The sequence below is a fragment of the Aulonocara stuartgranti genome (genome assembly GCF_965226115.1).
Source record: "Aulonocara stuartgranti genome assembly, chromosome: 11".
Lineage (NCBI taxonomy): Eukaryota > Metazoa > Chordata > Actinopteri > Cichliformes > Cichlidae > Aulonocara > Aulonocara stuartgranti.
Genome location: NC_138947.1, coordinates 39,618,369 through 39,643,934, shown reverse-complemented (window position 1 = coordinate 39,643,934; position 25,566 = coordinate 39,618,369). Strand labels below are relative to the sequence as shown.

The 25,566-nt window shown below is 43.3% G+C and overlaps 2 protein-coding genes across 9 annotated transcripts in view; one reads left to right on the top strand and one right to left on the bottom strand.

Moving 5' to 3' along the window:
- The window catches only part of cep162 (centrosomal protein 162), a 42,928-nt gene extending 38,184 nt beyond the window's left edge, over nucleotides 1-4,744 (top strand). For 3 of the 4 annotated variants that reach the window (XM_082550855.1, XM_082550853.1, XM_082550854.1), the window contains exons 22-28: nucleotides 1,381-1,578; nucleotides 1,761-2,028; nucleotides 2,560-2,692; nucleotides 3,203-3,344; nucleotides 3,416-3,514; nucleotides 3,702-3,836; nucleotides 4,323-4,744. In XM_082550855.1, the coding sequence (XP_082406981.1) occupies nucleotides 1,381-1,578; nucleotides 1,761-2,028; nucleotides 2,560-2,692; nucleotides 3,203-3,344; nucleotides 3,416-3,514; nucleotides 3,702-3,836; nucleotides 4,323-4,523 (1,176 nt within the window). In that variant the 3' untranslated portion in view covers nucleotides 4,524-4,744. The other variant, XM_082550856.1, reaches the window with a different exon arrangement.
- A 3,105-nt stretch (nucleotides 4,745-7,849) lies between these two features.
- On the bottom strand, nucleotides 7,850-25,342 carry cyb5r4 (cytochrome b5 reductase 4). 5 transcript variants are annotated; one of them, XM_082550865.1, is made up of 17 exons: nucleotides 25,163-25,252; nucleotides 24,814-24,969; nucleotides 23,644-23,768; nucleotides 22,784-22,937; nucleotides 18,522-18,622; nucleotides 17,739-17,823; nucleotides 17,341-17,422; nucleotides 17,199-17,256; nucleotides 16,922-17,015; nucleotides 15,401-15,433; nucleotides 15,188-15,310; nucleotides 14,916-15,056; nucleotides 13,761-13,907; nucleotides 13,371-13,521; nucleotides 11,610-11,696; nucleotides 11,086-11,247; nucleotides 7,850-10,625 (listed from the first exon to the last, which is right to left on the bottom strand). In XM_082550865.1, the coding sequence occupies exons 3-17, from the start codon at nucleotides 23,725-23,727 to the stop codon at nucleotides 10,571-10,573; spliced, it is 1,557 nt and encodes a 518-aa protein (XP_082406991.1). In that variant the 5' UTR covers nucleotides 23,728-23,768; nucleotides 24,814-24,969; nucleotides 25,163-25,252; the 3' UTR covers nucleotides 7,850-10,570. The 5 variants fall into 5 exon arrangements, with proteins under 5 accessions (XP_082406991.1, XP_082406990.1, XP_082406992.1 ...); XM_082550864.1 differs by lacking the exon at nucleotides 24,814-24,969 and having other exon boundaries at nucleotides 25,163-25,342; XM_082550866.1 differs by lacking the exon at nucleotides 25,163-25,252 and having other exon boundaries at nucleotides 24,814-25,152.
- Nucleotides 25,343-25,566: the final 224 nt, after the last annotated feature.

Here is a 25,566-nt window from a genome sequence, read left to right as displayed (position 1 = left end):
AGTCCAGCCCTTCAAAATCCGCTGGTGATCGTGGATGTTTTCACACTTTTCCACGCTGTCAGATTCCACCGGTGGAGTTGAGCATAACTTGCTTTTCGCAAGTTTATCGCCGCTGGTCATCCACGCCTCCCGCTGAACGCGTAGCGCTACTTTGAAGTTTGTTTTTCGCGCTACTTGTACGGCACTATGTTGCCTGGCGGATGGACATGTGACCAACATACCACTCTTGAACCCCGATCCTTCCGCCAGGCAACGTAGTGCCGTACAACAGCAGAACAAACAAAACAAATCGTCTTACGATATCACAAAAATCATGGACAATCCCTAGAAAAGCCGCACCTGACTAAAAGCCGCAGGGTTCAAAGCTTGTGCAAAAAGTAGCGGCTTATAGCCCGACAATTACGGTAGTTTGATTCATCACAGTGAAGAATCACGTTTCAGACGTCTGCTTATAGTAGAGACTCCGTGTGTTTTATAGAAGTCTGTGTCAGAACCATTATTTTCTGTGGTTTGTATCATTTAATGATGAAATGATCATTAAAAACATCAGATGAGGGAACACATGAACCAGTTCCTCTTGTAGCGCCTCGTAGCACTTAAAGCTCTTTACACAGCTCGTCTCAGTCACCTGTCCACAAGCTCAGTCACAGTGCTGTGGAGCAGCCAGGGGTTGAAGCACCATTAGCAGATAACTCAAGAGATGAGGCAGAGTGAATACATTATAATATTTTTCTGATTCAACTCCAGTTTCACTGTAGTAAAATCCCTCAGCAGCTGTGTGACAGCACTATGAGTCACTTACAGCACTGGCCATTTTGATTTCTGTGGAAAAACTGAAGGACAGAAAGGTTTTATTTCAGTTTGGACTCTTGTCATGGATATGGACATATTCATTAGTGTTTTCAGAGCATTGTTTCATAAAGGACTGCAGCCTCTCTACTGTGGAGGATCTGAGTCTGTAGGCGTCGGCCTGCTTAGTCACACCCACGAGCCTGTCAGCTGCTGACTGGCTCAGTTTCCAGCTGTACCTGTTAACTGGTTTGTGTATCACTCACTGTTTATACGTAAAGTAGAAAGTGTGAAGCACATGTGGCTTGTTTCACACAGGGATCAGTAACAGTGTTCTTTGGTCGGTAGCTGCTTTTGATTTGTTGTTTCTTTGCTTGCAGTCACTGATGTACTGCGCTTGGTCCTGTATTATTAATTCCTCTTCATTAAGGACTGTTTTATATATAACTTGTCACAGTTATTTAATCAAATTAGACACATTATAAAATCAAATACATTTTAAATCATGTTCACAAACTGAGTCTTAAAAACAAACAACCTGCAACAGTGTAGCAGATTTTTGTTGAATGCCACTATGTGTCTGCTCTGCAGCTCCGCTACGAGCAGCAGATCTGTGAGCTGGAGCAGCAGCTGCAGCGTAAGCAGCAGCTTGAAGCAGCAGCTGGGTCCCAGTCACCAGTAGTCCAGGCTCTGGAGGAAGAGCTGTACCGTGTGAAGCAGAGCCACAAACAGAAGGAGAAATCTCTGCATGAGCAGATCGAGTCTCTCCAGCAGCAGCTTAAACAGAAGGTCAGTACAAGTCTTACTAAAAGCAAAGAGCTATTGTCTTAGCTGCCTCCAGATGCTAGAGCAGGCAGCCTTTGCCCTGAAACCTTGGAATAATGGATGAAGTAGGATAATGGAGGAGTTGATAACACAAAATAAACTTGTACTCGATTATACAATACTGAGGAGAGCCCTTCGTTTTACAGGCCCTGCTGAGTCCCGGCCGGCACCAGCGCCAAGCCGAGGCAGCATTTGGTGTGCGGCTTGAGCGGCTGAATCAAGAGCTCGCTAAAAAGACACGGACCATTCAGGAACTGAAGAAGGAACGGAGGAACATGCCGTCTGCCCCCAACACACGAGCAGAAAGACGATCCACTGAGAGCAAACACCAACAACCAGGTCTCCTCACTGCAGGAGGAGAAACATTCCCAGCTGCTCCGTGTGAGAAGACCTATCAGCCCACCGTATTCACAGGTGGGAATGCACTTTTTTAAAGTAAGTAATACACAAAAGGGACTAAAGATCACCTGATGCAATCAAAATATTTTGTGGTCACACTGTTTAATTCACTTTGATTTTATTTATTCAATTCCAAATCCCAACAAGATTCGCCTCATCGGGGACGAGAGCAGGGAGACGAGACTAAAGTCGTGCTGTGGAAGAGAGCCAAAGATTAATAACAACTCATAATGCAATGCAGAGTGCTGTATAAGTACATAGTGCGTGAAGGGGGCAATTTATGGTGTGCGTGTGTGTGTGTGTGTGTGTGTGTGTGTGTGTGTGACTGTTATTTGTCGAGCGATCCTTGAAAGTGGTTTACACACAAGTGTTGTTTACATATTCTAGACTTGCATCAGAAGGAAGAACATGCCCACATCGATCCCAGTGTGAACACTAACAGCAGGGATATAGAAGCGTCTATAAGCAGGGCTGTGGTTTTCCAGATTTAAAAAATGCAGCTAGCTGGAGGCACTAGAAGATTTTTTTCATGTTTCCTTCTGACAGGGAGTCATATCTCTGAGGTTCTGCAGGAGAACGAAGCTTTGAAAAAGCAGGTGGAGCTTGTGCTCCTGCAGAGCGAGCAGGAGAAGGAAGCTCTGAAGGCTGATGCTGCACAGGCCAAGCAGCAGCTGTGCAGGTACAGTTTTGTAGTTTTGCTTCTGTGTGCTTTCTGCTTGTTTCCAAATGCTTCTACTTGCACTTGCTGTTTAGGAAATGTTATACTTAAAGCAGTGAAGCAGACTGAATATCAAAGTTCATTTACAATGTTGAATTTCTATCCCTGAGCCATAAAAGGCTGATGGGGAATATCACTGTCAACGTCAATACACAGGTGTACAACAAAGTGCCAACCACTGGTTATACTCGAGAACAAACAGTGTGTGGAGATGATACAGATCACATCATCTGTCAGGAAAACGGTGAAGGGGATGTCACGTTGGGGATGCGTGGCTGCTATTGGAACATTTGTGCTGCTGATGAATTCTCAGGAATATAAAGTTACACTCTCTTCAGATTCAGGCAAAGCTGATTGGACAGTGCTTCATAGTGCAAATAGAGACCCATCCTGCAAAGAAGCAGGATGTTCTTCAACAACCCAGCCAATCACCTGCTGCCCCTGAATTAAAGATATGATTTAATCTCCCAGGCTGACAGAGGAGTTTGAAGAGCAGCTATCCACTACGAAGGCAGAACACTTTAGAGTGTTGGACCACCTGCGGGCCACCCATGCACTCGAACACTCAGACTCTAAGGTTGCAGAACTGACTAATAAGCTGAGCACTCAAGAGGTAGGGCTCCCTCATCAAGCAGCCTCTGTACAACATGAGCCTGCTGCTTTAACATTCATATGTACCTGCAGATAATGATGAATCATCTGGACAAGCAGCTGAAAGAAACGCAGGGGTGCAAAGAAGCACTGAAAATATCCAGGAGGAGAGAGGATGCTCTGCAGACGCAGGTGAGGAGCTGGAGAAAGATCGCTGTGCTGGCTCTATCCAGGATTGTACACAGAAAGACTCTGAATTATGGAATGCCAGGACTGCCAAAATGAATTAATGAAATACACCATTAAACAATTCATTAAATGTGTCAATAATTAATTGGAATTAATTAATTTAATTTAGCTGCTTCTGTCTCATGTTTAGCTAACCAAACTGCTGCAGGAGCTGAAGGAAGCTAAAGAAGCTTCAAGCTCAGAGGTGAAACTCCTGTGCACCTTGGAGAGGAAGATACTGAACATGGAGCTCAGACACCAGCACAGAGAGAAGGAGCTGCAGCAGGTACCAGTGAGGGCCCAACTAGCTGACAGAAACTGGAACCCAGAACCTGATGTGAACCTGTAGTGACCCCTAAGGTCAAGATTCAGGTGTTTTAAATCAGCAGTTGTGATAAACTTTGAACACAGGCTTGGACATCCACGGTGGGTGATCCCCTGAACTAACCACGTTCAAACAAAAGCAGGTCTGGATCCACATTGTCAGCGTAAATGAAACTAACTTGAACTAGTGGCAAACTTGTACGAAAACGTAAGCTGACCTGAATGTTATGCTGTAAATGACTTTAAACGTCTCCTGGACTCTGGGAAACCGTCTGCGAGTCACACAGACATCGGAGTTAGACACACTGCTGAACCTGTGGCCAAACATATACACTGTTTGGTGGAGAAGCTTGTGCACTTCCCCTGATGATATTATCCACATAGAGGTCAGATGAAGTAGTTCTACTGTATCAAATACAACCTGAGGTCTTTTGTTTGTGTCCTTCAGGTGCTTGGGGGGGCGTGGCAGACGCCAGGTGATGATTTGCAGTCTGAGCTGGAGCACTGGAGACGTCTGGCTCAGGACAAGAGCAGGGAGATGGATGCTTTCCGCCTTGAGCTCGACGCCATCCTGGACATCCTGAGACATCTGCAACGACAGGGAGCGGTTCTGCCGACTCCTGAGCTCGCCATTCCACAGAGGAGTTAATACAACGTTTGAAAGCTGAGACTGTGAATGCTGCACTGATTCCATGCCAGTGTGTCAGCAATAGAAGCTTTTACTTGTTATTTAAATAACTATTTTTATATTTTTCATGTTAATGGTTTATTAGGATCAGTATTGCACCAAAGACCTGCAGAGACTGGCTTACCATCCCTGCCTCCACAGAGGAAACAGTCGTGTAAAATAAAGAAACCTCTCGAACATCATTTTGTTTTTTGACTGTTTTACATGTCTAGATATGACAGCAGGGCCTGCAGATAAAAGTAATATACTTAATCACAACCACAATATGAACACATATTTAAATATTCTGCAGTAAATGTTCTCCTTATGGCCCCAGTGTGAGGTGGAGGCCAAGTCTCAGCTAACACTGGCCGGCTTGGTTAGCAGCCTGCACCCAAGCATGGCTGCTGCGTAACATGCCCGTCAGTTGTTATCCTCTGCAGGTGTTTTTGATGGGACTCACATCAGCGTCTCAATTCTTCATCTCTTTTCCTCTGTTTCAGTGCCTTTGCAGGTCAACTACATGCCAGACTTTGTAATAAGAAATCAGCTCCAGATTCAACTTATAGATCCAATTTGTCTTCATTATCAGATTTTCCATCTTCTTGGATTCTTTGCACAGTTTGGTGGTCCTACATGAGTTGGCAATATAATTAAACCCATAGCGGTGAGAAAGGTTTTTTGTTACAGTCATTTGTCAGACTCTTACATATCTATAGCAGCAGAGTCATTGAATCAGAATTTGAAACTCCTGGTTCTGAAGACTTCATGTACATGCCGTTTTCCTTGTGATCACTCTTTCAGTTAAGTACAGAAAACTGCAGCGAGTAGCCATATTTAAGTCTACTATAAAATCTTCAAGCGAGCAAATACATTAATCATCGATTCATGCTCAAGCCACTGACGAGGAATGCTGTCAAACCTGATGTCACTGAGTGAAATACGGTGTACAACAGTCTGTGGCAGCTGTGCGCCCATGTGGGACACAGATTACAATCAGTCAATTACAGACACTACTGATCTTAACTTGTGTTTAAAGCATGCCGCCTGTCTTCAGAGTCAGTTTCTTCCGCTCCAGCTTCTCTACGACCATTGGAAAAACCAAAGAGCTGTCAAAAAATGTCAGGAACGAGGCTGTGGACCTGCACAAGACCAGCAAGAATACTGAAGATTGTCGTGGTCTTCCAACTTGACAGTGATTGCCAACATACTGCCAAGGCAACAAAGGAGCGGCCGAGCCAGTCTCCAGGCCTCGGTACTCAGGAGGGAGCTGAACTTTCTTGTTGTTTAGCAGCAGCCAAGAAAACTACAGGAGTTTCTATAAAGAGGGTGGAACAAACTCCTTCCTGAGATGTGTGCAAACCTGGTGACCAGTTACTGCTGTGCTTCGAAAGAATCGTTTTTCCATCAAGTGTTAAGTCATGTTGTGCTTGGTGTGATATAATATTTATTTCACTCATGACATGAAAATCTATTTAAGTTTTTTTCTGTTCTTTTTGGATACTACCATGAAATTTGTGACTGTTCGTTTCTTTTGTATGTAAGTGAACTTAAAGCAGGGGGTGAAATTAATAACTGACAAAAATACTGGAGCCTTTACTATGAACTCCTGTAAGCTCCTGGCACTTACTGCGCTACAACCAGGAGGTTTTTGTGTCGCCAGAAGTTCAGAGGTCTGTGTTATTGTGTCAGCGGAGCACTGGCAGCTTTTACACTTTATGCATCTCGGGACGTCTCTGACACCTGGCTGCCACTTTGTGGATGAGTTGCTGAATATTTTGTTTTGGAGAAAATACGTCAGATCACGAACACAAATTCTCAACTTTGTTCCAGCAGTTATCTACAAACTTCTAGGTTCTCATAATTTTGCATCTCTTTGTGTTGGAGCCTGACTCTCTCAGATGAAATGCATTTGTGTGATAAAGGATGTGCTGGCTTTAAACTGACCGACCGACCCCATGTTCATTAACACTGTTTTAAACTGGTAAACATAAGACTTCAAAAAGAAGAGGGAGAAAAAGTTATTTAACATAAAATCATGTGAGATGAGAGAAGGATTCTCTCAATTACACTGCAAAGGCATTCTTAATATAGTGTTAAACATCAGTTTAGAAAAACACCCAAAAAACCGTGCTAGATGTCGCTACCTGACTGGACTACTGTGTTTGGACACTGGATGTGCCATCGTTGAGCTTCGTATTGTAGGCAGTGAAGGATGTCCCAATTTAGAGGTTCATCCAAATACAGCCTACAAATGCATCCTACATTTCCCAGGATTGGAACGATGCACCTGCTGGATCCTTTGTTGCTTTATTATTCGTTTTTGAAGGCGTTGCACGGGTTAGCACCCTCACACCTTTCTGGTCTTTTTAATTGGTACACCCCAAAGAGCTCACTGGGGGTACGGCTCAAATGCTCCTGTGCCGAGGTCCAGATTAAAGCACAGAGGAGATCGGGCCTTTGCTGTAACTGCTCCTAAACTGTGGGACAAACTGCTCCTTCACATCAGGACCTCCCCAACATTGGACTCTTTTTAAACCCACTTTTTGTTCCTTGGCTTTTAAATCAGAAAGAGTTTGTATGACTTTTATTTGTCTCATTTCTTACTTAAATCTTCTCTTTTTATGCTTCTTTTTCTTAAATGTTATCATTTCTTCCTATATTTTTATCTCTTGATTACCTTAAATGTACACCCCCTTGGTCAACAGTCGCTGTTTTAAATGTGCTACATAAATAAATTTGACTTTGACAGGATCAGGGCATGCTCCTAATGAGACGACAGTGTCCTGGGGCATTTCCCCCCCACGTCTCGATGGTCATTGCGAGCTCCCGGACAGTCTGAAGTGCAATCTGCCACATGAGGCCAGGCATTGTTGGGCTCAGGCCCGATATGTAATGGCAGTCAGGTGCTCAGCCTGCAGAGGTCTGTGCCTTCCTCTGGAGAGGAGTCCTCAGACCAAACCGTTCATCTGCACGATGTTACGAGCAGCATAATGTTCTCTATGGTCTGTGCAACGTCAGAACTACTTCATGGCACCAGTAGTGACGCTGACCCCAGCTGCCTACAGCAGCCCAACAATAATGTTCAATGGAAAACAATATTAGTCTGACAGTAGTGTTAATGTAGTGTTTGCTCTTAACACATGATGTCATGATGTCGTGTTAAGAGAGCGGATTGTCAGAGGGACCTATTAGTGTGTCGCACAGCAAACGAGAGCCTAAACTCAATAACAGCTCTCGTGAATAAACTACCTGATCTCCTGAATCCCGGGAAGGTTATGAAGATTAGTAATCAAAACTAAGACGGCTTTGGATTAGACTGTTTTATTGTCACTGAAAACCACAATACTCAAACTATGACACAAAGTTTGGTATCTGATGTGAAGTGGAAACGATATAACATTATTGTCCAGAGTAACGAACATGAATGAAAGAGAAGCCTACAGAGTAAATATGTACATGGATTTACAGTATTTGCACAATGTTATTTTTGTGTGCTTGTGTGTGTTTAGGGTTTAAAATGTGAGGACGGTGTTCCTGAGCTGGTTGTTTCTGGATCAGAGGTTCCTGAACCTCGTTCTTCCCAGAGGGAAGCAGGGAGCACAGACTGTGGTCTGGATGGGAGGATGATGTTATGAACCTTCTGCAGACTGTGTTTCCAGGTTGTGTCTGCGATACGGGGCAGCTGAGCACCACACTCGGTGTAAATGCTTTCATTTGTCTTTACAGTGTGCAGTGAGATGCCCATCTGCTACAAAACAGCCAATGTTAATTCACCACCGCTCTTATTAATACATTTTACACACGAGTTTTGTTCTGTGAATGAATTAAAATAATGCAAGATTAGAAATGTTTCACCTGGTTTAACCTCTATGTACTGTTAACTGTAACGTTTGCATTCAGCTGCAAACACAGTGTTTGTATCCACACATGTGTAGAGGAGATGTTAGTTATTCTTTTCAGTATCAGTGCAGGTGTGAAGCCTGCTCTGGCTTTATTGATCCGGATTTATTTTAATGAACCTCAGAAAATCTGATTGGTGTCAATTTATTTTTCCACAAGTTCAAGATTGTTTGTTCCAGCTGAAGCTACAGGCTGCCCTTACAAAAAATGCAAGTTTGAAGCCTTATGTTAAAGGAGAGCAGTTTCCCTGAACCCAGACTGAGCTGGCATTACTGATATGACACAAACACAGAGCTGTGGTGTAGCTCGCACACTAATGGAATCTGCTGGATTCATTTTTGTTGCAGCTACATAGCACATCACGTTGTTCTGTCTGCAGCCTGAATGTCTTTGTTGCACAATTCAAGGGTTGTGTTATCACACTGCAGGAGCAGAGGAGCCATACTGGGGTACTTGGCGTGACTGTAACAGTGGATGTGCGTCCCTGACTGATAAGTCATGTTAGGTGACCAAGTATTGATGAAGTTTACCAACTGTAATGTAAACGATGTTTTCTAATTGTATCCACTGACAGTATTATACCCATTCAAGACATGCATGCAGCATGGGCTAGACCCCAAATGCTAGCTAAGCCTAACTACTGGCTTAGACGTCACCCAGCTTAACAAGGTCAGGTGTTGGGAAACCAGAACAGGACAGATGAAAAGCTGCCTACACGGGTAAGGACAGGAAACATGGAACTGATGTAACACGGCTACGCCAGCGAACCCACTCAGAGAGGTTATATGCATAAATGTGATGACTATGAACGGGCAAAGAACCAAGAAACACCTGGTAGCTCAGTGCTAGAACCTTTTGAAACTGAAGATCCAGAGACTGCAGCCCAATGGGAACAATGTGCACCAACTATTGTGGGAGGAGCTAAAGGTAAATGGACTGGTTCTAATATAGCACTTTTCTACCCAATCTGAGCACTCAAAGCGCTTTATACAACTTGTTCATTCACCCAATCACGCCAGCACGTTTCTAGGCTTCCAGTGCTACCTAACATTCACACCCCGATGGATGCACTGAAGAGCAACCAGGGATTAGTATCATGTCTTCTGGTTAGTAGGTGACCCACTCTACCACCTGAGCTACAGCCACAGGTCGGCACTGCTGAGGCCTGTATTATGTAGCAATGAGTTTGATATGATCAAAGCAAACCTTTGAATTTAGCCTGAGCAACGTTTTTAAAGCCCCGGGAAAAGGCTGCTTTACTGGCACCGTGACCAGGCGGTGGTGCCACCATACCATGCTAGGAAGCACGTGGCGCTCATTAGAGTTTTCTTTTTGATAGTTGGAAAAATCTCCTTCTGTTGCAACACTTTTGCATTTCGTTGCCCTGTACCTGTGCATGTGCAATGACAATAAAGTTGAATTCTATTCTATTCTTTTCTTTAGCAGGCAGAGATACTCCTGGGACATTTCATTGTTAGTAACCTTCTACTCTCGTAGCTGTGTGGCATAACATCCTGCAATGTGAACTCTGTGTTATTGCAGGTCTTTACCTTACAATATAAAGCACCTCGCAGGGATTGCTGTTGTGATTTTAACACTTTATAAATGAAAGTGAATTAAAAACTAGAGGCAGGTGATGAGGTTCTGTCAAGGCAGAACTGAAGGTGCAGTGTGTTTATAAAAATCAGCAGGTTGGACTCAGGCTGAGGTGTCACTGGCTGTTCACTCCTCAAAGCATTCAGGTGAGCAGCAATTAAATATGCCCAGTGAGCGCAGGTTACCTCACTGACGAGGTTAAGAGCAGCTTTAAGCTAAATGAGCTGGAGTAGGCATTAAGGCCATGTACACATGATAGCAAACTGAAAAACATATATATATATAGCAAATGTTTTTCAGTTTGCTATCATGGTGTGTCACGTGTAGAATTTTGAAGTGAAAAACAAATTGAATGTATTTTGGAATAAGGCTGGATCATGACAAATGCTGAATGAATACTTTCTGGATCCACTGTATCTGAAACAGTACCAGTGATATTTCTCTTTATTTATATGACGTTCCTCAGAGCACCTCCAACGTATCAGCATCATCAAGTTCTCGATGCATAGAAACACAGTGTTCCCTTCACGTCAACCCTGGAAGGCGTGGAGCTCCTGCTCACTGAAGCCCTGATGCTTCAACAACCTACAAGAAGAGCACACAGGAAAGGAGGTCAACACAAAGCTGAGTCAGTTCACGCTACACATGGAAAATGTTCTCAGTGTGGTGTTGTTAGGCCCGTGCAGCTGAATGTTTTAAAAAGATTTCAGGTGGAAAAATATGTGCCATTAATTACATCAAGTCCTTGGAAAAAAAAGAACAATAGAGCGCGGAGCTGAGGCAGTTTGGCCTTTGAATTTATAACACATTTATTATTTAATGATCATATAAAATCTGAGACTTTGCCGGAGTCTATGTGAACATGCTCGCTGCCTGTTTCAATGATATTTCTAGGACGTATCACATGACTGTATTGGCGCTCTTAAATGCTGTGATTGCACACCAAGTGAAACAGTGCAGTCAGTCGAACAGAACATAGATCTCCGTGAGGACGGCTTTTAAATAAAACACTTTGTCAGAGCAGCAGTGCGGTTGTGTTACCTACCCGAGTGTTAGCTCTGTGAAGGCTGCAGGGCCACAGACACACACGTAGCATTTGGACCCATCAGGCCTGGACAGCAGCTCAGTAAGGATGGGCTCGTTCACCGGACCTTTCCGGCCGGTCCAGCATTCACTGGGCTCAGAGAGGACATGCTCCACCTGAAACCTAACACACAGCAAACGGAAGACGAGACACGAGAGCCATTTTACATGTAGACATGTCTCCACAGCCATTCACTTCAGTTGAGAAGAGTTATTTTTCTGACACACCGGCTTATTGAAGCTCCAAAGGCTAAAACAAATATTGAACCAGCTATCTAAATTACATTTAACAGGACTGGCCTAAACTGGTTACTACTCCTCTCCTCATCGTCTCTCTTTCTCTGCATTTTCTTTTTCTTTCTTAGAGCTCGGGTTCTTTTCTACCGATGACTCCACCCTGCCGTTTGTTCACATGCACCACCTTAGAGGCTTGTTGTTAACACGACCCACAGTGTGAGGCCCTCCCCAGGCACACAGCTCCTATACCTGCCGTTATTAGCAGCCAGTTCATCCAGTTCAAAGCGCCAAAGAATGTCCTCTTCTCGTCGGTTAAAAAAGAGCAGCTTTGTGTTTCTGGAGACACACAAACATGTTGTAGGTTATGAAGCAAGCAGCCAACTGAAAAACACTACGACTGTTTTCTCAAACTAGTGTCAAGAGCACAGGGAGTTCACTGGTAAAACACCAGAGGTCATAGTGCACACAGAGCATCTAAGAACACAGTGTCAGAGCCTCAAACAAAATATAATCAACCACCCACACATGACAGACAGATGTTGCATCCAAACACTTTGGTTTTCATAAAATGATCAGGTTTGTGCAAACGTATTTGTTGTTTTGTTGGATTTGTAAGAATAAATCAAAGATGGTGAGTGGGTGTGAGATACTAAAGCTGTTGCACAGCTAACCAGATCCTTCAAGCACTCTGAAGTATTGATGGGAATCAAGAACCGGTTCCCAGAAGTCTAATTCCTTGTTACTTTGCTTGTCTATCCATCCCGCAGTTCCCCTTGCACTTCATAGTGCCACAGTCTTCAGAGTGGATGGACATGACTTTTATTTCTATAAAAGGAGTGCAAACTGCATCCACAGCAGCTGCATCATGCTGCTAACGCAACTTTAGAGCTTTGCAAACATGCTAATGCTAATCTAGCCAAAAACCCAGCGACGTTAAAGCTGAGTGAGGCGGCCCAGCAGACACACTCTAAGTTTCAACAGTTAACATGAGCACTGATGAGCAGTCAGCCTCCGTTTCTACAGTACTATCACCATGGCAACCACTTTCATCTTTGCTTCGTGGTCACACCTAAGTACTAAGAGAAAGATGACGTGTGTCCTCATTAGGACAGATCAGTGTTGGTGTGTGGGGCTGTAGCTTTATGTGTTTAAATGGTGATTATCACACAGTGTGTTTCAGTGCGTTTTGGAAAAATGCAAAAACGGTGTAAAAAGTAGTGAAACAAATTCCTGGAAGGTAACGTACGGCACTACATTTAAGAAAAGTGACCAATAAGTAACTTTTTTGAGCAATGAAACCCAAAACTGATCACAACAAAGACGGGAAATATCTCCAGTACGCAAACATCTGACCCACAGCATGCAATGAATGAATGCAGGAATGTAAGGTCTTTGCAAGTCATCTTTTTTGTTTGCATGTTTGCTCTCTTGTTGTTTGTTTGTTTGTTTGTTCCTCTTGTTGTTTGTTTGTTTGTTTCTTCCTCTTGTTGTTTCCTTCTCTTGTTCTTTGTTTGCTTCTCTTGTTGTGTGTTTGCTTCTCTTGTTGTGTGTTTCTTTCCCTTGTTGTGTGTTTCTTTCCCTTGTTGCTTCTTTCTCTTGTTGCTTCTTTCTCTTGTTGTTTGTTTGTTTCTCTTGTTGTGTGTTTGCTTCTCTTGTTGTGTGTTTGTTCCTCTTGTTGTTTGTTTGTTTCCTTCTCTTGTTGTTTGTGTCCTTCTCTTGTTGTTTGTGTCCTTCTCTTGTTGTTTGTTTGCTTCTCTTGTTGTTTGTTTGCTTCTCTTGTTGTGTGTTTGTTCCTCTTGTTGTGTGTTTGTTCCTCTTGTTGTGTTTGCGCTTCTCTTGTTGTGTGTTTGTTTCTCATGCCCTGGAGACTCCTGATACAGTTCGGGGAGGTGACCAACAACCAGATGGTTGCTCCAAGTACATTGATTTATATAAATGAATGGACTTACTGATCAGCACTGAATACAAAGGTGTAACTTATGAGCGCTGCTTCTGAAAGTTTGCTCCTACCCGATGGTTTCGATGTCTTCGAGGGCCGCACGGATGAGACGAGCCATGGGCGTGAAGCCTGTGCCTGCAGCTATTAAGTAGAGGTTTGTAACATCACGAAGAGGGCGGAGACTGAAGGTGCCTTCTGGACCACTTACGGCCACACGGTCACCTAGAAGAGTAAACGCGTCATTATTACAACAGTTTCCACAGATTAAACACCTTCATCAAATCAAAATTCAGAACATTATTTACTGTTCGATGGCGAGTTGGTCGCGTTATTGTGCCGCACGTGGAAAAGCACACATTGGTTTTTTCATTGTACTTTTGTTTGTTACAGGTTAAGAGAGAGAAGTCACTGGACCTCATCCATGTTCCCACCCTGGGAGCTGCTCCCTGAATGTGACTCACCGACACTCAGGCTGCTGAGGTGTGGGGTGAACGCTCCACCAGGGTAGACTTTGATCATGAGGTAGAGGTCTGATTCCTGTGACCCGTTCTTAGAAGCTGCTGGAAATGTGTGCTCCACTGGAGTGTACGGCCTCACTACCTCCACGTCTGCATGTAGATAACAAACAGTAAGATTTACAGCTGTGCCCGTCTCGGTGATGTCACACTCCCAGAAACAGTCCAAGGTCAGAGCTGTTTCTGTCTGTGATTCGCTGCCATTGAAATAATCAAACTAATATCAGCATTTTACTAACTGACCTGTCATCACTTATCTAGCTGTGCTCATTTTTAACTATAGTAAGGCTTAGAATGAGACTGGTGGAAACAGTTGTCACAAAAATGCGCAGTGATGTAAAAAATCATTACATAAAAGTTAGAAATCACATATGAATTGAATTATACACATTTGCAGGTCACTGAGTAAAATAAGTAGCGATCCCCTACAACCCAGCCACACAAAGGCTGTGCGCTACATCATAATGAACCGATGAGTCAGATACTCCTGAAGTAACAACCAGAGAGCTGTGACAGGACATCAGGACTGCAGACTCGGGAGTGGAAGAGCACAAACCCTGAGATGTGTGCAAACCTGCTGACCATCTACTGTTGCCAACAAGAGGCTCTCCACCAAGTGCAAGGTCATGTTTTCCATGTGGTTCAAATACTTATTTTACTCACTGAAAATCACTTTACAACTTTCATGTAATGTGTTTTTCTTATTTTCAGTTTGCGTCCTCTCCACATCAAAATGAAATGAGCACAATAATCAGATTTTATGCCTTATGCTGATTTTATTTGGAGGTTAGCAAACGCACACAGGCGGCAGCACTGGGGACCAGTTTGTCCCACTGATGAAAGAGGGCAGCACATTATTCTGGACAGGAGGCCTGCAAACTGAATGCACCTGGTTTAAGACACCAACAACAAGGATGTGAATACTCTGTACCACTGTGTACTTCATGGTTGTAGATGATAATGAAACATCCCCACACAATATAAACTTTCTAACACTGCTCTATCTTCAGCAGCTCACCACACCTGCTTCCACAGGTGTTTTAAGCTTCCTCTAAACTGCAGCTTATACACGTTTCACCAGCTGCCTGTGCGACTGCTCACCTTGGACGAGCGCTTTCAGACAGACGTGTTTCCCGACTGGCACATGCATGACAGTCCCAGCAGGGAGCTGCAGTCTGAACAGGTAAGTGTTGTGGTTCACCTCAGTCTTAGACACCAACACACAATCCCGATAGAAGAGAGCTGTAAAACAGGGAACAGCAACGTGGTCTCCTATGTATCTTTCTTTTTGTCTGAGCACACAGCATGCAGGAAGCGAGTGGAGCGATGTGAACGGGCTACACGGGCACATCTGTGATGCTGTTGGAACCCACCTCGGTCCTTTTGGCGTACAAACGTATTATGGGACTCCAGAGGTTGACCGAGACTCGCCCATTTTCCGTGAGCACCTTTGCGTATGCTAACCTGGATCTTTCCCACGGAGAAAGCAGTGTGAACTGTAGATGATAACAACTTACCAACTTAAGGACAACAGCAAGACAGTGCATGTTCATTTTACAGAATCTGTTTTCAAAGATGTTGTTCACCTGCAACATTTTCCTCAACTTCATCAGAAAGACCTGCAAAAGCACGACAGTCGATTTTACAAACAAAAGCATTTATTCATAAGCTTGAAACTCACATTAGGGCTGTGTTGACAGAAGCTGTGCTAAAAGCTGGAGGAACAATCTCCACAGGAGAAAATCTGGGGCTTCCACAAGTAACAGCACCTAAAAGTCTCATTAGACATTCAAGTAGTTCTGGCACCAAATCAAACCATAATCTGATTTTAGCTAAATCTGGATACCACCGATTCACACCTTTATAAAGCTAAGCAAAGACCAAGACTACAACCCCAGCTTTCAGATCCTCTATGGTGAAATGCTCAATGACAGCAGAAAGAGAAACATCTGCTGTGACTTGTGAGGGGTGAAGAGAACAGAGAGTCAGCAGCAACACATGTGGGAGCTAACAAATATCTCTGTAGGACTTCCACAACTGAGGAATGCTTGGGAGAAAGCTCTTGTGTAGCTGTGGTCAAACGTTTACACGAAACTCAGGCTCTCTTTGGGCTTTTAATGATTTCTTGGAACGGCTCTTTTCCCAAAGCGGACTGAAAAAAAAAACAAGAATTGAGCACACAAATCTAAATCCATTTTGTATTTTCTCTCACCAAAGTCAAACAGATACATACAGGCTTAAATACTGTACATACATCCCAGCTAATAGTTGACTAAATGTCTCTCGATATGTTGAACCTTGAACAGTTCGTTTAAATTGGTCAGTTTTACACATATTTCAATACAGTTCAGCTCGGAGCTTTGGGAAGGTTAATGTTAACCTGCTTTATGCAGAACAACAGCTGGGAACAGGTCTGGGATCACTGTCCTGTGCTGTTTTAACTGTCTAGCTGAAGAGTTCAGAGGTCGTCCTTCTTCTGCACCAGGACCACTGGCAGCAAAGCAGCCCCACAGCACGATGCTACCACCACCATGCTTGACAGCTGATCTGCTGTTCTTGGGGTGGCGATAGCTCAGGAGGTAGAGCGGGTCATCAGCTGATCTACCGACGTGCCCATCAGAGTACGAATGCGTATCAATGTTAGACAGAAAGAACTTAAGCGCAGATAAAAGGTGCTTGTACGGGTGAATGAGGCGTGCTGTATGAAGCTCCCGCTCTCGTCAGTGAAGCTCAGTGTTTGCCTCATGTGAGTTATTGTAGTTTGCTTTTCATAGATGCACCTATGCTGCCGGCCTCGCAGCAGGGCCACGTTGATGACCCCAGGAGCCTTTTACAGCTGAGGTGCTTTTTTAAAGTAGTGTATCACACTTCCAGCCCAGCAGCTCTTTAAGGCCTCTTAGCTTAGTGCCACACCTTACACAACCTTACCTCCTTACACAAGTCTGCTATGACTGACAGGCAGATGATAACAACAGTTAATGAAAATGTTTCTGTGTTTGCCAGATTGGACAGCTGAGAGTTGGGCTTTCATTATGTAGAGTGAAAGACTGCTGCAACGACACAGCGCAGTGAGCTGCGTAGGATCGATGCAACACAGCAATACTCACGCAAATGAATCATGTAGGACATTTTCCCCAGCAGCACCTCCAGTCGAAGAACACCTGCCTTTAGATCGACAGTGGTACAGCCTGAGCTGGGTATCTGACACATACAGATGGTACAGTTACTGTGTGCACAGCTGGTACTGGTTGTACTGGTTAGAGGAATGAAAGCAACACAGGACACAAGTGGAGCTCAATAACAGTCAGGGCCTGGATGCACACAGTGTAGAGGGGGGCATGTGAAGAGCTCCATCTTACAGCACATCACAGGTGGAGCGATTACCTTTCTTCTGGTATAAACAACCAGATGAACAGTCCCATCAGTCTGGAACCAATCGTACCTGCAGCAACAGGAAGAAGAGGATTTTGTCACTCGAGAGCTTCCTTATCAGATGTGTTCTTTAGGTGCTTACTGTCCTTCATACCGAGGGCGAGAGTCTTTGTCTGGAAGAGGAGCCACTGAAGTCGGTGAGGCGAGGCCAGTCACAGGTGGGGGAGGGAGGATTGCTATGGCAACAGACGAAACCATGTTAGGTGCAGCAAAAACTTTCAGTTGGAATAACAACAACACATCATACTAAACATGAACATACACAGCATGACTCGATTATATTTATGTGTATTTATTACAGATGTGCCAATAAACTGGTCACAGCTGCACACATGTTTATTTTTTAAACACAACTATGGCAGCACCAGGATGTAGCGTCACAGCAGTTTCTACATGTATACTTGTGAGAAGCCCCCCGACCCCCAGCTTCATAGACTTAGTTAAAGGCTGTGTTTTTCTGCAGAGTGTAGACGAATGTAAATCTCTGTGTACCTCTAACAGCTGTGGCGGCCTTGGTGCTCATCCTGCCCACCAGGCACTCTTTCAGCATAGACTCATAGTTGACCCAGCGATGGACCTGCTCACAAACACACATATACACTCATCCAAGTCAGTCTCACCCCAACCAATCACAGCAGATGGCCCCGCCCCTCCCTGAGCCTGGTTCTGCTGGAGGTTTCTTCCTGTTAAAAGGGAGTTTTTCCTTCCCACTGTCACCAACGTGCTGCTCACAGGGGGTCATATGATTGTTGGGTTTTCTCTGTATCTATCAATGTATTGTCTACCTTACACTATAAAGCCCCTTGAGGCGACTGTTGTTGTGATTTGGCGCTGTGTAAATAAAGCTGAATTGAAGCTTTGAGCTTACAAATCTATATCATACTGCAAACACAAGTCCTGCTGCAGTCTTACAGACTTATTTTCACCTCTGCTCAGCTTTGCCCGTTAGCGAGGCCCCACTTTCACACATGAAGCCAACAGGAGAGTCGTTTTAATTGACTCTGAGACTGATAAAGAACTATGTCACAGTCTGACGCTAAAATCGAAGCTAAACACATCGGCATGACTAAACAAACAGAATAAAGAATAAAGAGCGGACATGTGAAGTCGACTCTGTAACTGATTTATTGATTCCAGTGATGCTTGATAGGAAAATGAGCCTACAGTCGCTTCGTGTGCACACTGGTAAACCAATTAAACGTTTACCACTTATCATAAATCTGCAGATGCATTCCAGACTATACAATACACTGCATTTACTTTTTGCTTCCATACCTGGTCAAAGAGTTCAGTTCCATCTACTCCTGCTGCCTTCATCAGCTCCTCTTCTCCACCAGGGTGGTAGTCCATGTAGGCACTCACATTATACACCATACCTGTCAAAAACATCCACACAACGTTTTGTGTATTAAGTTATGTTTGTCCTCTGCAGACAGAAACAGATAAAACAGTATAAAACGATTGTTCAATATTATCATATTTTTAATTAATTATATTTTTAAAATTACACAGAATACACCCAGAAAACCCAGAAAGGTCCCACATCGTGAGCGTGCACACTCTGCTGAGAAATCAGCTGTGTTATCAGTGACTGGGCTCCTCACACAGAGAGACCTCGTCCTCAAAGGCTGCAGCACGTCTGCTTTACCTTAAATGAAACAGCTTCAAACTAGGGCGGGCCATGTTTATCGAATACACGCGAGGTATCGCGAGTTTTTCCACGTGCGACGCATAAATGGCTTTATCGTAACCATTGAGTATACGTCGCCATGGCAATATTAAGCTGTCTGCATGTAATTCACTGAGTTTTTTTTCTCCCACACACTGCAAATGCATCACTAATTCCCCCCTCCCAACCTGACACACTGCACTCAGCATGCGTGTTTATTTACTACAACATCGGGAAAAACATGGTGGCGGCGGGAGTTTGAGACTCGCTGTCGTTTGGATTGCACCAGTCGGGGGTTTTTGTAGTCGCCGTCTACACTTTTGTTTAGACAGTTTTTGTTTAAGCACAAAGGAGCACATTTTTAATTTCAGTTGTTTTGTCTGATGAAACATTGCTCGATGCCCTTTTCTGTTGCCGTGATCTTTTGTTAAATATCAGTGTTGTTGACGACAGAAAGAGACGAACAGCATCGTCACTGTGACAAACCTCTGTGGCGAACCCTCATAATGTCCTCCTGATACCACGGGACCCCACTTCATTTGACTGTTTTTAAAAGTATAAATTGCCAATCAATTCAGTGTTACAGCTTAGTTTTACTTAAGACCAACACATGACCACAAAATTTACCCTACATGTTACATTTTGGGCACTGTTTTGACACTATTTTTTTATTCCATTTCAAATGTATGTCTCATTTATACAAAATGTTTCTTTGTTTTTGGGTAAAAAATAAATTAAATCATCAGTTATTGTGATTATCGTTTCACAACCAGAGTCGGCTGCTTTAACAGATGATCACAGACGGGTTTATGTCAAAGTTAATGTAGGAAACTGTTTTTAAACTACAAGTTTTTTACTGGCAGCAAATAATCACATCTGTTGTCCTCTGGGCTCAAAAATGCCCCCGTTTGCTTTGACTGTTTATAAAGCAACAAGTACTGTCAAAGGAAAATAGTTTTTATATAATGTGATCAGCTTCATGAAATGTATTCTTTTATTGATCACTAAGCAAATGTCTACGTGACGTTTGACATGTACTTTTGTGTGATAAACAACTAATAGCTTCCTCTTTCTGTAAGAACATACAGACTTAGAAAAAGGGGAACCTCAGCTCAGAGTTCTTAGAATAAGAAGCTATTTGCACACACACACACACGCACACACACACACACACACACACACACACACACACACACACACACACGCACACAGACAAGTATAAATAAAGCACGCAGACAGTGATGAGACACAGGTCGTGCGTCCATGACTGCTCTCGCGAGTAAAGACAACTGCAGTGTTTGTGTTTTCTAACTCAGGCGTCTTAGCTGAAGAACTACGGGGTGATTTAGAGAAATCCCCTGTCAAGTATAAAATATCATTTCTGTGTTTCAAGGTTTTATTCATCTTTATTCCAACTCATTGCCTGACAGTTTTCTATATTTTGGCATGGTAGGAGGGCATGAGTCTGAGTGAAGGCAAACTTTCATGAGGACAAAGGCGTGTCCATATTTGACCCAAGTGCAGGAGGAAGCTCAGGTTTATTCCTCTGCACTGGTCCCATCATGGACAGCATTCTTTCTGCAGTTGCAGGCCAAGGGTCATATACAGTAAACAAGCTGTTACAGGTGATTGTTTTCTTTTGGAAACCTGCAATGTTAGGGACAACTCACGTGTCCTGACTGCAGGACAGACGGTTTGCCATCGCACACGAGCATGTTCCATGTACAGCTGGACCTGCATCACATGCTGCCCATGTTTTTGTCTCAAAGTTCCCTGGTTTACTTGGATGTTCTGTTGGACAGAGTCCTCTGAAGGGGACTTGGTGCTCATACAGTCACATCAGTACCAGGATCTTACATCACAGCAGGAGGAACACCCACTTGTGTTTCAAGTCAAGTCAACACCAACACACATCATACACCTCACAGGAGCACGTTTGTGTCATGAACGACGATCATCTATTGTGTCTTTATCAAGAAATTATGTCCTTTTTGTGCTTCTGTGATTAATCTTGTGTCACCTTTAAAACTTCTCTACCAGACTCAGGATGTCATAAACTGGCCGTAGCGACTCTACTGGATGCACGGCAGTAAGAATCAACACACCCACATATGCCTACAGCTGCATTCGGTCCATTTTTCTTCCTCTCTCGTTGTCCCTCCTTGTTCGTCATCGAGTTGGCTGTAGAGCAGGTCATCTGCTAATTGGATGGTTGTTGGTTCAATCTCTGTGTGCTCTAGTCTGGAGTTCTTACCAAGGTGTCCTTGGACAAGCTCCTCAGACTACCATGTCCTGGATGCCTGAGAACCTACTTGAACATAGTTCAGATTCTTCATCACTTTTCTTCACTTCATAGCCTTCTTCCACTTCTGCAGGTGGCTGATGTGCTTTTTCAGAGAAAGGGTAGCATGTGCTCTAAATATTGACAAATATTTTCTATATCTTCTAACCCTGGATCTTCCTGAACATTGATTCTCCCTCCTCATTATACTAGAGGACAATATGTGCTTTGTCCTACTGGTCATTGCTTTGCACAACATGGTAAAAAAAAAAAAAAAGTATGCTCACAAGCCTCCACTGCAATGGAGACCTGTGAGCTACTTTCTGTGTATGTATTATTGTAGGGTCGACCTTACAATATGAAGCACCTTGATGCGGCTGTTGTTGTGATTCGGCGCTGTATAAATAAAATGTAATTGAATGTAGAGCACCTGCCTCCTCATTGTGCTGCCTGTTGTGGTTGTTATGACCAGTGCTTGACCCCACACATCAGTGATCCAAGATCAAAGATGTTTGAAAGCAGTATGGTGTGAAAATACGGCTCTTTGCAACACTTTGTACTTTGGGGTCATTTTTGTCCCCGAGGACAAGAGATGTCATAAAATCCAATAAAAATCCCATAAATAACTCAAATTACTTAAAACTTATTCCAGTCATGCATAGTATAGTAATGAATAACTTCTGTTATTTTCAGACCATCTGATGAATAAAAAACACATTGTTGAGAGCAAAACATTTCTTTAGAGGACAAAAATGTCCCAAGGACAACACAAGGGTTCAAATAAAACATTTCAATTCATTCAGATTTTTTGTGTTCAAAGTAGAAAAACTTACTGAACGGTGAATTTGAATGAGTACAGCTGTGCAATGTTGGGCCGTGTATGGTTGAAAATCACATTTGTTTTTGGAGGTTATTCAGACATATTGTGATATATCGTGTATCGTGATCAGAGATGGGCAGTAAGGGATTACTATTGCAAAAACGGTAATTAGATTACTGTTACTTTCCCGTAGGAATGCTGCGTTACTGCGTTACTAAAACCGTGATTTTTTGCGAGAATGTCTCACGACAGTGACGTAAGCGAGTGCGCTGTTAGTGACAACAGCTGTGTGCAGGTCAACAGTATATTATATATCGAGTGCGGAGAGAGTATGAGTGTGCAGCGTTTAAAGCGTGGAAGTACTGACCTTACTTTAAGTTTGATTCCATAAAAAGTGACAAAAACATTAGTGTCCGCTGTGCGTGGGAAGAAAACTTCTTTTTACAGCGAAAAAAACCCCTAAACTTCCAACAAGCACCAAGTAGCTACGACGTAATGGGAAACTCACAGAGAAACTCGCGGATTCTTCCACTGACTGCGGCACACCTGCACCAGGGTAAACCTCCACAAACCCCACTCCTGCTTTACAGGTGAAAATAGAGCAACAGGACCGTTGAGTCTTTGACTTTATTTATTTTCTGCTGTGTTTTACTTGCATCTATTTAGTTTGTCATATTTGTTTGTTATATAGTTTGTCAAAAGGACAAACTTCACAAAGAGAAGTGCCATGAAGTTTTCTCCAAGAAGAAAGGCCTCTGCAGACTCACCTCGTATGCAGGTCCAGCAGTCCTCTCTCCTGTTGTGTTTCTGCAGTTCTTCCTCAGTAACTTCAATGAGGCGCCCTCTGAGTCCAGTAAGATCTTTTCCACTCTTGGCAAACCGAATCCAGTCCATGAGACTGTGGCCCGGCTTCAAGGCCACCTTTGAGGGCAGAGTCATGAAAAACGTTAGGAAGTCATTTTAGACAGCAGAGCTCTGGAGCTTTGTGGAAACTCAATTCTGCTAATATGCCAGATGTTAATGGTGTGACGTTCAAAACCCCAAAACTCTGAACGAATAAATACTGCTCTCTAATGCAAAACATAAATCTGCCATAACAGCAACCAGCCTTGTTACTTCACATACACAACAACTGATGCATCCCACGAAGTAAGCTCTGACATTATTTTACGTTTACTTATTTAGCAGAATATTTGCTTCCGCCACTGAAAAAACAACAAACAAAAAACATTTTCACTTGGAATAAATTAGGCACGAACTCGTTGTTGGATTCGACATTTCCAGGTAACAACGTGAAATCTTGATTTATGTGGCAAAAAGTGTTCAGTTGTTCTCATGAGCGGAAACGACGACACAGGTGTCTCCAGATTACTCGGTTATTTCCACTGCGAGTTTATTTTATGTGCCAGGTTTAACTCACTGACTTATTTGCCAGAATAGAAGCTCTGATTTATTAGAATAATAAAGAGAAATGTAAAAAAAAGTCAATTGCGCAATAAATATTTTGGAGGATAATTAATAAATGGTTACAAAAGTAAAGAAGGGAGAAAGCGCATCAACACAATAAAGTGTGTAACGGGCGTGTGCGGGATTCACGGGTGTTCGGGGGATCCAGAAAGTGAGTTACCTTGTTCCTCCCGGACTGGCCGGACGGAGAGACCCGCTGCTGGGAGCTCGGTGCCGGAAAGGACTGGGTCGGGACGTTTAACATGTTGTGAACGGTCCGGAAGCAGCCCCACTTTCGTACAAACCCTGTTTAACCAGCGGCAGTTTAACACAGTCACACACAAACACCAGATATCACAGTGCTGTCATGCTGTCGGCGGTGCTAGCTCAGGACACATCTCGGCCGAGCAGTGCTGCTAGGCTAAGCTAGGCTAACAGGTCAACGCACTTTAGAGGCAAATCTAAAGAGTGAGACTTCGACTGAAGTTAATGTTCGCGAGTTGAAAGAAATATTTAATAATCAAATCCAGTAGTTCTCCTTATCCAGGATGTAAGTGCGAACTACCGCCTGGCTTAAGCTTCCGTAAATAAATAAGACTACATTTGTCGCGCAGTCTGACGACAAAGTCAACACGTGAAGTCATCATTTTGCGACGTCGCTGCTTCGCGACCAAACAAGTTTAACGTGAGCAGATTATCTTTCTGTATTCTTACGATAAAAATATGAATTTAAGAAAATGCTCGATTATGATCCACCAGATTCTCCCGTGTCTGGGAGCTGAGATCGTCATAAGTTTGTGGACTTCCCAGTTGTTTAGCTTCTTTCTAGACTTCAAATCAGCTAAAGCCTCTTTCCAGTCTTATTGACCGAAGCTCCTGAAGTGCAAAGTCATTGATGCTGTTCATACTTTTAAATAAATTCATTTCAGCTCAGTTTTATTTTTATAATACCAAATCACAGCAAGAGTTGCCTCCAGGTTTATATTGTATGACAAGGATCTTACAATAACGCAGAGAAAACCCCAACATGGGAAGGAAGGAAAACTCCCTTTTAACAGGAAGAACCTTCCAAACAGGCTCAGTGAGGGGCAGCAATCTGCCCCAACTGTAAACATTGTAAAGTGAGTTTCATCTTTCATCAATTATTTATGTTTTGTTGCTTTCATTTTGTATTATGTGTGTATTTTTCTAAATCTATAGTTTATTCTTCAATTCAGCTGCCAGTGCACTAATCAATGCGATTTGCCAGATGTTTCCAACACAACTCTTTCATATGAACACGCTTGTATCAGTAAACCCCAGGTTAACTTAGCAGGCTGATAACCAGCATCATGCAACCACTTATGCTGACCGTCAGTGTTAGGGGAAGTGCTTCCAGGTCATGAAAAGATACTCTGGATATGTTGAACTTGCTTCATAGTACAGAAGGCTCAGAGTGAACTCTAGAGTTACCCAGATCAGCCCACACCCTGCCTTGTAGTACAGGCCTCAGGGTTTCCTCGGGGTGCTGCAGTTAAGACATTTACAAACAACATCAGCAAAACATTGGTGACACTGTGTGATGTCTTTGGTAGGGTGTCACTACAGAACAAGAGGAGCTGCATCAAAAACAACACTGATTACACCACTCAGAAAAACTCACAACAATTCAAAGTTAGCTTGAATAGAGTCGGGTTAGTTACACTGACATGAAAACACACCTGAAATTAAACTACTGAAAAAAGTGACAACAGATGAACTATTTCCTCCCTCACTCCCGCCGTCATCTTCCTCCTCCTCCTCATCTGAATCTGTCTGGTTGTCAGCTGGCATTGTGGAAACGTGGCATCTTCATTTCAGTGTTACTACTGTGCACTCTAAAAGACATCATGGCAGCTGGAGGGTTTGCTTTTCAAAGGCTAATCTGCTAAGAGGATTAATGGACAAGAGTGCCCAACCTTCACAATAAAAGTCTGTATGTACCTAGTCAAGACTCACGGAGAGAGGGTTGGTAGAGAGCAGTAACATTAGTTTTTCTCAAATGTTAAAACACAAAAGCCAATCCTGTAACCCAAATGACCAGTAGTCTAAACACATTTACTAAATGTAGCCACCATATTCCAGT